The sequence below is a fragment of the Larus michahellis genome, chromosome 3, assembly GCF_964199755.1.
Source record: "Larus michahellis chromosome 3, bLarMic1.1, whole genome shotgun sequence".
Classification (NCBI taxonomy): domain Eukaryota; kingdom Metazoa; phylum Chordata; class Aves; order Charadriiformes; family Laridae; genus Larus; species Larus michahellis.
Genome location: NC_133898.1, coordinates 45,011,248 through 45,024,804, shown reverse-complemented (window position 1 = coordinate 45,024,804; position 13,557 = coordinate 45,011,248). Strand labels below are relative to the sequence as shown.

The 13,557-nt window shown below is 44.3% G+C and overlaps 1 protein-coding gene across 2 annotated transcripts in view; it reads left to right on the top strand.

Moving 5' to 3' along the window:
* Positions 1-13,557, top strand: part of KIF26B (kinesin family member 26B) — a 303,146-nt gene that overhangs the window by 268,687 nt on the left and 20,902 nt on the right. For both annotated transcript variants that reach the window (XM_074579953.1, XM_074579954.1), the window contains 2 exons: positions 4,909-5,071; positions 6,201-9,639. In XM_074579953.1, coding sequence (XP_074436054.1) covers positions 4,909-5,071; positions 6,201-9,639 — 3,602 coding nt within the window. The remainder of the gene's footprint in view (positions 1-4,908; positions 5,072-6,200; positions 9,640-13,557) is intronic.

Here is a 13,557-nt window from a genome sequence, read left to right as displayed (position 1 = left end):
AGGATTGTCGGATGAGAGAATAACGTGGCAAAAAGGATGTGAACACAGGAGAGCACAGCTCTTCTACGGTGTAGCCATGCTTCTGAGTCTCACTGTTTCTCTACGGGGAGCTAATACTAACAAAACCTCATGGTAAATTGTGAGTCATGTTCCGCTTCTCTATTGCTTGTCCATACAAAAGGTGGCAGCCAGCTGCTGCTGCCAGCTGGCCAGCTAGTTCAGCAACTGTCTTTTTAATACGTAGGAAGGTTCCAGGCTTGCTGGTGTCTCATTGAAGTGTAAACACAAATCCACATAAAGTTACATAAAAATATGTAATAAGAGCATTCAAATTGTGAAATCGATCACTACAGGGGCAGGAAATGCCAAAATTAAGGTTGTCCTGGCACACTTACTCTGGCCCCATGGGCTCTGTATTGTGTTGTCTTTGCAGTATTTCCCCCCGGCCCCTAAAATTATCTTTTTCAAGGCAGATATAGGATCTGATTTGGACATGAATCAGGACTATACAGCGATCTGGTCGGTGTTGATAAATTCTTTCTCTAATTTGTAGCAGAAGTTGGAAGGCATATGGAATATGGGACCGAGGGCTCTGGAAGAGAAGGGGAATATTTTGAAGGGATCTGGTACCACCTTCATAACCGGCTCTGTCAATGCGTTCCTAAAAATTTTGGGTGATCTATTAGTTGTATATTCCTGGTTTTCTGGGTACCCAGATTGAGAATCAGCTGCCTCATTTTCTCTGCAACGGAAGTCAACATTAGCTGCACTTTGAATATTAAAGACTCTATAATGATCAGTACTCTGAAAGATCAGTGCTTCACACCAAACACCAGTACTTAGTGAAGTCTTCACTGCTGCAGGTATTATCAGGAGATTCTATACCTCACCTCAGAGGCATTCATCAGCTACTGCCTTGATGAGATCCACTGAAAAAAAAGGGTCTTTGAAGAAATCAGCCATTCTGGATTCAGAGCTGAGTTTGTATAGTCCTAACAGTAGATAAGGCCCAACTCCGCACATTAAAAGGCAAGGATTAAATGAAAGACTGAATATCTTCTTGTTCAGTGAGCACTGTTTATCCTGTGCAGTGATTGAGGCAGGGGTCTAGTGGAAAAATAGGATGCAGTCATGAAATTAAAGACTTTGACTTTAAAAGTAGGCACGTAGGCAAGTGGGATTTAGGCAGTGCCCAAGAAAAAGTATCGTGATCTTCATTCACCTAATAAAGGATTCTCTATTGTTTGAATCTGAGTATAATTAATCATTCATAAGGAAGGAAAATACAGACATGTGTAAGAGAAGCATAAAGATATCTATTTTTCCTTCTTACTGAGCAAGTGAAAGGACTAATTTACACTGATCTCAGTTTGCATGGTGAAGTCTCAGAAGAGAAGGAATAGAGAACACTGCGTTCACTGCAGCACTGCCAAGTCTCTGGTTTGGGGAGTTTTAATACCTGCTAGGGTTCCTTAGTGGTAACTGTTGAGAGACTCAGAAGATAGCACTATGAGTCCTCCAGTAGCTCCTGTAATGGAGAAGGTGGGAATATGGAGGAGATAAGGGAAGAGCATGGAGAAGAGAGAGCTCCTCTCCACGTGAAGGGCTGCCATCCATGGAACAAACTGGAGACTTCTGCCTGGCAACCTGCACAGTTCTTCCTTTATGGGCCCTCTGTATCGTACCTGCTGATATATTTCCTAGAGATATTTGTGTTTAGTTTCCTGCCCCTAGGGCTCCTGCCTCTGGACCTTTCCAGAGATAGAGCTTTGCATACTTTATTTTGGAGTTTTACCTGTATGGGATGTATGAGTAGTATTTAGTAGTATTTTGCTGTAGCCATGATGATCTAAGGAGCTAGGCAAGAAAAGGTTTACAAGTAATGACAATGTATTTTATTAGATCAAGTGATGCGGTTAGAAAACAGAGGTAACTTTTAAGTACTGAAAAGGCTGCAGAATGGACTTTGGAGTCTGAAGTGTGGTATCCTTCTGACCCCACCTTCATTTTCTCTGTATTATATCCCGATATTCATGATGGGCTATGGTAAATTTCCTAAACTATAAAAACATTAGTGGATGGGATAGAAGTATGTTTAAAATTAAGACAGCTATATAAAATTGGGTCATTGTGCTGCTCTGGCATATCATTTTATTGGTCGTGGAGCAGAACAGGAATGGACCATTAGCATTCCTGAGGATCTCCCCTTTGCTATAAAGACATTGGTGCAATTCACTGTAGTGCTGTGAGAAATTGGGGACCTTCCACAAACCAGCCTCTGTTTAATACAGGGAGCAACGTGTACCCAGGAGCACCAGCCCTTCTGTGAGCTTCTTCAAAATTTCCCGTGTCTTAGTTTAGTTTGCACAGCCAGAAGATCAACAAAAGTCTTCCTTCTCAAAGCTCTTCCAGTGCAGAAGTGCAGAGCTTCTCTTTGGAAAACTTCTGCTTTCGCTGGAAATTTTGCTGTTGCAAATATCAGCTCATGAATCACCTAATGAAACAATGCAGAGCCTTTCTTTTTTTCAGGCTGAAATGCTATGTCAGCATTCAGAAGAACAAAGCATCTACTTTGTCTCACACTGTCTGTCAAGCAAATTTCAGTGAGACATCCAAATATTTTACCAATATTTCACTTGATGAGGATAGGGTGAGTTAAAAATTAAGCCGCACATTTTTGTGTTATTATGTTCTCTTTGATTTTCTTTCTTTCCTTTAGAAGTTAGGTGTTATTGTGAAAGATCAGTGAACCATGAACAGGTGAACTTGTCTTATGACAATGTCCAGAACAGACAAAAATCCGTGCTTAGCAAATTTCTTCCTTTTTATTTTATTTTTCAATGTGCAGTGCTGACATGAGGCTAATTATTTTGTCTGGGTGCAAAGTGAAGTTGATAGTCAAGATGCAGACAGTGCTGAATGAGTGAACTCTGAAATTATAAATCACTGTTGGCTGGGCATTTTTGCTGCTAGGTGTCAGGCTTTAATCCTAAACAAATCTGCCCTTCAGTTCCTATCTGATATATGTCAGAGGATCATTTGAATTATAGAATAGGAATTTCCTCTGTATCGTCATTCTTCTTGCAAGTGTGTATTTCAGTACAAGGCAGATGGCACAGATGATTTTATATTCATAATGCATATACCTCTAGGAGAGCCATGCTGCAGTGTGCTGATGCTGGCTGCATGGGTTATGTGTTCTCAGGAGACCGACATGTTCAGAATGTATTCTTTTGCCCTTTCCCCTGTTGTCTCATGTTTTGCTATGATAGAAGCACTAGGAAATGAAAGGCTTGTTATTGATTTCTGTGCAGATGTTAATAATTTCCGTGTGACTCTGCATTGGAGTGGCAGTAACTGATGTACAAAATTTGACATCTTAATTATTCCTTGATGGAGAGGAGGACCACTAACCTGAGATACAGCAGCCTATTAACTCAGCATCTGTGGATTCAAAGCAGCCTTAGGTCACAAGTGAAATGAGTGAGGCCATCTCAGTGTAGTCTTTATGGACACTTGTTTGTTTCTCAAAGACACCAGACTCTCTTCAGTGTGTCTGGAGCAGAAGGAAGCAGAAATCCTGAACCAAAAAATGTTTTACTTTCAGTATGGCCAGCCTAGCTGAAATCGCAAGTACTGGAAATCTCAGGAGAAGCACTATTTATGAGCTCCCCAGCCCTCTTGCTAGATGCATCAAAATATGCATCCAAAATGCTGTTGTTTACTCAATTAAAAGAGAGGTTCAAGAATTTTGGTGTTTGTCTGTCAGCCCCACCCAGTAGACATAGCTTCAGTTCCCAGCAGTTGCAGCTTTATGGAGAATTCCCGTGAGCTGGAAATGTTAAGTAAACAACCAAGGACGCACACACACCGTAGGTCATTAGGAGATACTAAACAGTGAGCCCCAAAAATCTGATCCCCAGCCACTGAAGCTATTGCTGTCATTACAACAGTGAAAGCAATTCCTTTAGGAACAAGTAAATATCAGGCTGATGCTGTCTCTGCTTTCGGCCGTATGTAGCAATTACCCTCAACTTTTAGTGTGTGAGAGGCTCTCTTCAAGAGGATGCCACTTCCCAACTAACTAGCCAGTCGACCTGTACACCTTGTAGCTAAAGCTCTCTTTAAAAATTGTGTCATGCATTTCTGACTACAGGATTAGATGACCACCACAGAAGCATTATATATGCATTATTATGCTGTTAAAATTGTCATGCTTGACAATTCCTATTCCTAGTCCAGTCACAGACAGCCCCACAATACGGCATCAGCATTTCAAAAGCTATACTATGCTGAACAATAGGGTAAATGGCAAGAACAGAAAATCTGATTCTCGCCTCGGTGGAAGAAAAGATCTGATATGAAAGAACAATTGTGTGAAGTCTTAAGGCTTGATTGTTTTGTATTTCACCAGAATCATCCAAAATTAATTCGAGTGATTTAACTAGTATTATTATTAAGTTATGCAGTGCCTTAGCAGGCAAGAAAAAATTTGGGCCCTCTAATCTAATCCACTACCCTCTTGTCCTCCAGAGCTGGGCCAGAGTTTGCTTGCACACTGTGCACTGGAAAAGGGCAGCAGTTTGATGTTTGCTGCAGCGGCTCCTTAACAGTCAGTCTCCAGTGCTGGTCTGTATCTCTGTATTGGCAGTGGTAACAGTGCAGAAGGACTGAGGCTCAAAGAAGACAGAAAGGAGAAATTGGGAAGTGGAAAGAAGTTTAAATTGTAGTCCAGGGTCTTTCAGCATGCTCAGCTGCAGACACAACATACTGCAAACCTCAGGAAGGAAACTAATTAGGATTCCATTAAAAAGAGGAGAAAAAATCTTGCTGAGACCCAAGTCACATCACGATGGTCAAAGTGGAACCTTGCTCGCTAATGTAGCCTTAATTCATTTTATTTTGCAGAGACAGCAAGCTCACCATGTTGCTTCGGGAGTCCTTGGGGAATATGAACTGCCGCACCACAATGATAGCTCACATTTCAGCCGCTGCGGGGAACTACGCTGAGACGCTGTCCACCATCCAGATAGCATCAAGGGTCCTCAGGATGAAGAAAAAGAAAACTAAGGTAAGACAATGTATAACTCTCTTCTTGCAATGGTGGAGGAAGGAGGAAGGAGGTCCCTAAAGGATCCTTGATTGGGTAGAGCAGCATGTAACAAAATCAGTAATCAATTCCAAAGTGTGTGGGTCGTATGTACCCTGTCCTAGGCAAGTGGCTTAGAGCGCGTAGCAGAGACTAGGGGCGGGTAAACGCTTCAGCTTCAGACATAGAGGAGCGAGTTCAGACATATCTGCTATAGCAGGTTTGTAAGCTGGCCTCATTTAATGATATAGCTGTCAGAGAGCATTTATTTTCAGTTATGCTCTTAGTGCTAATGAAATAATAAGGAATGAAACTGCTGTAGAGTTAAAGGAAATTGGGGTTAATGAAGAATTAGATCTCTGTGAGATCTCTCAGAGAGAGCAGGAGCAAAATAAATGCAAAGCAGTGTGTCTGTTACCAGCATTGATACCCCTTTTATTCCCACTGCTTCTAAATATGGGTGATAGATTTTTCCAAGGAGCGAGGATGGGCTGTATCCACTTTCATGTTTTAGAGTCCTGGTTCGTTCTGTACAGCGTATGGTGTGAATTGGGCACAATGAGTGAATTTTATGAGTTTCATTTAAATTGGTAGCCTATGGACTGACAAAACCTTTTTTTATCAATGGATTGAAGAGACGAGTGAAGGGATTCAGTCCATGCACCATCACAGCAGTGTGTCTCCAGGGACATCTGACTGGTAGTATGACCAAATGGGGATTGTCGTTATTTTCTGTGCCTTATTTGTATAATGAATTTTCTTGTTCCTCTTCACACACACATACACACACAAAAACAGCAAAGCCTTTGCCAAATACCTGATTTCTTTTGCCAGGCTTAATTAAGGGAGAGATCCTGATCCATTTGTTCACTTTTTTTTTTGGAAGTGTCATGATTTCGAGTGTGACACAGAGTTGGGGCATTGGGTTCTCCACTGAACATGGTTGTGTGTTGGTTGTAGGACTATGGTTAGGAAGCTTCAGAGCTCTATGCCCTAGCTTGGAGGTTTCCCAGTTTAGATGTGACTGTGACCTTTTTGTTTATGCGCTTTGTGTAAGGAGCTGTTTGCAATGCTGAAATGTCATGCGCTCTCTCTCTCTCCCATATTGCAGTACACATCGAGTTCTTCTGGAGGAGAGAGCTCTTGTGAGGAGGGCAGGATGCGGAGGCCAACCCAGCTGAGGCCTTTCCATTCTAGAAACACTGTTGACCCCGACTTCCCTATTTTGCATTTATCAAGTGATCCGGATTATTCATCCAGCAGTGAGCAGTCATGTGACACGGTGATTTACGTTGGCCCCAATGGCACTGCCCTTTCTGATAAGGAACTGACAGATAATGAGGGTCCCCCTGACTTTGTTCCCATAGTTCCTGCTCTGCAAAAGACCAAAACCGAGGGCAGGTTGGAGGAAGTTAGTGAATCAGGACCCAGCACATCTGAAAGAGACTGCCTGAAGTGCAACACCTTTGCAGAGCTCCAGGAGAGGCTGGATTGCATAGATGGCAGTGAAGAGACAGACAAATTTCCCTTTGAAGAGATGCCTGTTCAATTTAGCTCAGACCAGATGTCTAAGTGCTCTGTCTCAAGCCAGCTGGCAGAGCTTAGCCACTTACCAGAGTCAGATAAGGAAGATACAATGCCAGAAAGTCAGCATCCTGAAAGAGAAGCCAAGGAAAATATAAATGCAACTCCCAGCAAAACTAAGAGAAATCACTCCCCTGTTCCTTCTGGAGCTCTTACTAATGTTTCAACTCCTTCTTCTCCCAGGAGTGTAACAGGCAGCTCTAGTAAAGAGCTTAGCTCTTGTCAGTTAGCACATAGCACCAGCTTGCAAAGCAGCAGAGAAGGTCTCAACGCCTGTGGATTTGTGGAAGGCAAACCTCGGCCAATGGGATCGCCCCGGCTTGGCATTGCGAGCCTCTCAAAGACATCTGAGTACAAGCCACCAACGTCACCTTCCCAGAGGTGCAAGGTCTATACACAGAAAGGAGTCCTGCCGAGCTCCACTCCCCCCCCAGCTCCCCTGAGTAAGGATACTGGGATGACATCTAGCGAATCTTTATTGCAGCCAGAAATCCGGACCCCACCTGTAGGCATGAGCCCTCAGATCATGAAGAAGTCAGTGTCCTCCAGCAATGGGGATTTTGAAGAGACCATTCTTGATGAAAATCAGCAACAAAGCATTTCTCCAGAATCCAAGAAGGAGATTCTGAGCACCACCATGGTGACTGTGCAGCAACCGTTAGAGCTGAATGGAGAGGATGAGCTGGTGTTCACCCTTGTAGAAGAGCTAACCATTAGTGGGGTCCTCGACAATGGGCGCCCAACCAGTATCATCAGTTTTAACAGTGACTGCTCTGTTCAGGCTTTGGCCTCTGGATCTAGGCCAGTCAGTATTATCAGCAGCATATCTGAAGATCTTGAATGTTACTCCAGTGCAGCACCTGTGTCTGAAGTCAGCATCACACAATTCCTTCCACTTCCAAAGTTGGGTCTGGATGACAAATCCCAGGATGATGGCAGCAGGCGCTCATCCATCAGCTCATGGTTGAGTGAAATGAGCACAGGGAGTGATGGTGAACAGTCGTGCCACAGCTTCATAGCCCAGGCGTGCTATGGGCATGGGGAAGCAATGGCAGAACCCCCTGTCTCTGAGTTTGCAAGCACCATACAAAGTGCCAGCATGATTTGCGTAAGTGACAAACAGAAGCCAGTGACTGACAACATGCTTATACTGTCGGAAATGGGGGAGGAAGCTTTCGGCAAAGTGCCACCCATCAAAGGCTGTAAAATATCAGCTCTAGGGAAAACTACTGTCACAATCAAAAACACCGCAAGCCTCAGCAGCTGTGAAGGCTACATCCCAATGAAGACAAACATTACTGTGTATCCATGTATTGCCGTTAATCCCTTCAAAGCACAAGACACTGATGATGCTGTACCGGCAGTAACTGCAGACCCAAAGGTTGCTCATCCCCATGACGGGAAAGAATCCAGTGCTAAGAAGGATATAAAATTTGAAGACCCTTGGCTGAAGAGAGAAGAAGATGTAAAAAAGGATAGCTCTGGGAGCAGTGATGGGCCAAGGCCTGACACAGCTGCAGTTTCAGCCGAGCCCGAGCACAGCACAAAGCAGTACTCAGCGGACAGATTTAGCAGCAGCAGCAGCAATGGGGACACCTCTATCTCCCCAGGATTTGACAGTCTGAAGAGGATTGTGGATGGGTGTGAGGTGGCAGCATCCAGCTCTGCAACCCAAAGCCCTGTTCATTCCAGTGACGGCTTGAAGAATGGCAGCCTCCCTCGAGGGCTCCCAAAGGCAAGCAAGCTGGAGGAGCCTGACAGTCACCTCCATCCTACTGCCATTGACACCAGCGGAGTCAGCTGTCCTGCCCTCCCCCAGTTTTCTAAGGCTAGCCTTGACAAGAAAATGGCCTCTCCCAAACACTGTGTCCTCACTCGTCCCAAAGGGACCCCTCCTCTGCCACCGGTGAGAAAGTCAAGCTTGGATCAGAAGAACAGAGCCAGCCCCCAGCACAGTGCAGCCAGCAGCACCACGAGCAGTCCCTCCAGCCAGCCCGGGTCCTTCCTGGCCAGCTTCCCCGAGGAGCTGAATGCCAAACAGAAGGGCCCTGGCATCGACAGCAGTAGCAACAACAGCAGCAGCAAGCTCTTCAGTGCCAAACTGGAGCAGCTTGCCAGCAGGACCAACTCCCTCGGGAGGTCCACAGGAAGCCACTATGAGTGTTTGTCGTTGGAAAGAGCAGAAAGCCTGTCCTCTGTGAGCTCCAAAATGAGCCCTGGCAAAGACACCACCATGCCTAGGGCTGGAAGGAGCCTCAGCCGCAGTGTCATGTCCTCACCCACGAACTCGGGCCTCTCCCAGTCTGCAGGTGCCTCCCCGAAAGCCAGCCAGTCGAAGATCTCTGCAGTCAGCAAGCTCCTGCTGGCAAGTCCCAAGGCCCGCAGCCTGTCTGCATCTGCCACCAAAACGCTCAGCTTCTCAACCAAGTCTCTGCCTCAGTCTGTAGGGCAGAGCTCCAGTTTGCCTCCGAGTGGGAAGAACATGTCCTGGTCAACACAGTCCCTCAGCAGAAACCGGGGCTCCAGCCTTGCTTCCAAATTGCCCCTTCGGGCCGTCAATGGGCGGATTTCGGAGCTGCTCCAAGGGAGCACCAGTGCCAGAGGCTTACAGCCGCGGGGAAGCTCAGAGGCAGATGAGCGTGGGGGCGTTCCCGGAGATGAGAAGCCAACCGTTCACATGCTGCCTTCACCTTACAGCAAGATCACCCCTCCTCGGAAACCTCACCGCTGCAGCAGTGGTCATGGGAGTGACAACAGCAGTGTCCTGAGCGGGGAGCTGCCCCCTGCAATGGGGAAAACAGCCCTGTTCTACCACAGCGGGGGGAGCAGTGGCTACGAGAGCATGATGAGGGACAGCGAGGCGACGGGGAGTGCCTCTTCAGCTCAAGACTCCATGAGTGAGAACAGCAGCTCCATGAGCGGCAGATGCCGAAGTCTCAAAAATCCAAAGAAACGATCAAATGCAGGTAAGCTGGTGGTGGTGTGAAAGAAGGATGCAAACCAAAGCAGATAACTAGTACGTGGTGGGGAGGCTGGCCTTAAAGGTGAGCTAATTCAGTACCATCTATATCTCTTAGCAGAGAAGCGAGGCCAGGGTAAGTGTCCTGGGCTCTGAGTTTCTTCATTTTGCAATGCACGCAAATCCTGTGTGGTTGCATTGCCTTTGCAGTGGAGTCTCCCCCTCACCCATTTCACTTAGGTTTACCTCACAGAAGAACATTTATCCCTAAGACTGGTTAGTATTGCCAATGGCAGCCACATTCAAGTATTTATTTATACAAATATTCTTCTGATTTGATTCCAGAAAGATGCCTTTGTGAGGTGGTGAAATGTAACTGCTGTTCTTAAGCACTTTGGGCACAGACTCCCCTCCTGGTATGCACATGTTTCACCAGCACATGACCAGAGTCTTGCCGAATAGCAGTATGTGTTGTGAGCCCACTTTTGCTCCTTGTGTGCTCTGGATGCCCAAAGGTACAACATGCCTTGCAGCTGAAGCCACTGCTGAGTTCCTACTTCCCACCTAGAAGATTAAGAGTTATGAGTCCTTCTTTTCCCCGTAATTTATTGATAACAAATAATAAATTATATTTTATATAATATGAGAATTACCGCACTGAAGCACTTGCAAATATGAAACCTTTTCAGTGATCATAAAAAGGATCAGAAAGACTTGATCTTTGTTTAGATATAATCCCCAGTATCTTTCACACTACATCAGGACTTTTTAATTAGATGGCCAGAGCCTCCTGGGTCATACCAAGAGTCTGTGCAGTCGCAACTGGTACATCTTCCCACCAGAATGAGTTTCAGAAAATTGCAGGACAGGGGTGAGAAGCATCCATCAGCTGGTCACCTCACCTTTCTCCTGGGTGCTGTTTTCCCAACCTGAAGTGTGAGTCCTGCCTAACGTACTTTTGAAAAAATGCACATTGTCATTGGAACTGGTGTGCACAGGTATGTGAAATATCAGTAGCTACTTACCCTGCAGTAGTGCTGGCTGTCCAAAATGTGTTATTCTCATAGAGTTCCTAATTCACCAGCAATTCCCACTTGCTGTGATACTCACCCCTGGGATTCATTTGCAGTGAACTAACTGTGTAATGCATAACTCTCCCTTTCTTTATGCTCTTGACTGTGGTAGCAGGAAGAACATGTGCAGAGCAGATGCGAATAGAATAGATACGGCTATTAAAACCATATCCGTCAGAGCATGGCTGATGGTACCTGTTCAGAGGATGCATCTGAAAGTGATCACTCGACACAGTGCAAGCACAGACCAAGTGATGAAATAATCTTTCTGAAGTTAACTTTGCATCCTATGAGAAAACCTCTTTCTTACCCCTTCAGTTTACATGGCAATAAATTGATTTTCCTCTTTCTGAGGAGTTGTTCCTTTAATAGCTCCTTTCAAATACAAACTTTTTAATGGTAACTTGCAAGAAAAGGAGGGATGATTTGTATGTTGTGGAAAACAAAAACAAAGCTGTCCACAGAGATTGTGTTTCTGTGTGTATACTGTCCACTGGATTGTATCTGGTGGAGAAGCTGCCCATATGATATGGACTTTTTCCACGGGACATTTAGATGAAAAAAATGTATCAAGTTCTGTGAAAACAGGCAGCTCTGCAGGTGAGGGAACAGAGAAAATTGCAATGTAGACTTATCCTTATTAGACACCACCGAACACACCCCCGCTTCCCTAGGGGAGGTACTTTAAAAAAATCCTCCGAGAAGAGCTTCAGGCAGAGCCTGTGGATTCTTTAGACTCCAGAGTTCATCCCAAACTTAAATCAGTAGAAGACCAGGATCTGTTTACTCTGATGCTCATAACACTAGTTGTTTCATTTCACTTCTCTCTCTCTGCTTAAGATAGCACATTGGAGGCTGGACAAGGCTGGAGGTACGAGCAAGGAAAACATTGTCTTTGTGTTGTAATTACAGAAGAGCTTCAGATCTCTGTGTTGTCTTTTATATCAGGGTTGTATTTTGGCTTAAAACTTTGGCTTTTGATAAGCCTTGTGTAGGGCTGAACGTTGTGTCGGTGGCCGTGAAAAGGGACTTAAGAGACGACTGTCTGAGACTCAGATTTCAGGTTGCTCTTGTAGCAGTCTGGAAGACACAGATGGAGAGAAGAGGCTTTTCCGTGGTCTATCCAGCCTTGGCCTACCTGGCAGAGCAGTGACACTGGTTTGTTGTACTGTGCAGATATGCAAAGCCAAGCAGGCACCTTTCCTTAGTGGGATACATGGAGAATCTAAACTTTGCTGCTTTTTTACTGCTGTGTAACATCTGACCTGCATTTTTTCACCAAATACAGCTTTTTTGTTGGCCAACAGATTAATCTCTTCATTCTAATTTCTTGTTACGTTTAGTTCTTCTCTCCCTGGCCAGCAACATTGCAGATGTGAATCTCTGGCATGGAGAATTTTCAGTGGGGGGCCTGTGTCCCTGGAAGTTGCCTGCCCTGTGGGGTTCAGTGTAGCCTGGCACGTTGACCTCCTTCCAAGTACTTTGCAAAGCTTCTGTCTTAATTCAGCCTATCACCTGACATGGAGAGATTCTAAGTGTGTTGTTTCTCATGCTTTTGAGAGTGATTCCCTATATCTGTAAGTAATTCCTGTATTGTTTTGAATGACTTGTATTTGTGTATAAGTACAACCAGGGGTTTTATGCAAATTAAAAAAAATGAAATCTTTACTACCTTCCATATCTCTAGCAGCAAACCACTGGCCAGAAATTAATAAGGCTTCACTTTCTTATAACCAGCTCCTGTTTGCATTTGGTCCTGCAGTAGTGAAATCATAATTCTGTTTTGATGTGTTTGATAATAGTATAATTTTTCACATGTCAGCAGATTTATGATGGCATAAAACCAGGATTATGACTTCAATGCAGGAAAACATGAAGGAGGAGCTGATACATAAGGGAGAATAGAGCTGTTCACAAATATATTTTTATTGCATAATAAACAAAAAAAATGCAAAGGTTTGCAGTCTTTCACACTCTGTAATATCTCCTTTCTATAGATCTGTTCTAGTGTTCTCTCCTAAGGAACACTTTTTAATGAAAAAGATGGCAGACAAAGGTTCTGAGCTCTTAAAAGACAGATATTATTTTAATACATAGTGTCAAGAGCATTGGACCTTCCCTGATTTGCGGTCACAGATCCACTGTGCTGTAATGGATATGGCACTATAGATACGCTCATTTCAGGTCAGGCAACCTTGTCCTCTTTATTTATGATTATTATTAACAGAAATGCTAGCTGTCAGACACGATCAACATGAATCAGCCCAAGGCCCCTGTAAGAGGAGCTATAAAGAGTCTTTAAGAGAATCACCAGCAGCCCTGTCAGATCTCACAATTACTTTTGAAGTTCTGACACATTGGAGAGACATAATTTTTTTTTCTGAGATTAAGATCTTGTCTTTCAATGCTTTTAAGTGCATTATTTGTATGTGTAGGTGCTTCTGCCCTGAATGTCATACATGAAGCCTCAGACCTACATTGACAGCTTTGAAAGATAAAGCTAGTTCATATCCTTCAGTCTTAGCCTTAGGTTAAATTTTGGGCTCTTCCTGGGTATCTGTACATTTCATAGACAGACCAGTATTGTGAGTACAAAATTAAAATAAAACAAAAAAATATATATTTCCCTCCTGTATTCTGGTACCTACTGAAAAATCATGTGTTTACATTGTGAAGCACATAAGCCTTTTCCCTGAAGCTAACCTATCCACTTAATAAACATTCCCATCTTTCTAGCATTTAACGTTGGTCCTATAACATCATGTCAGCATGTAGTGCCCCCAAAGTGACTGCTTATGGCAGAAACAGAGCTATTTAGCCCTGATCTATGGCTGTATGTTTCAAAGCTTTGT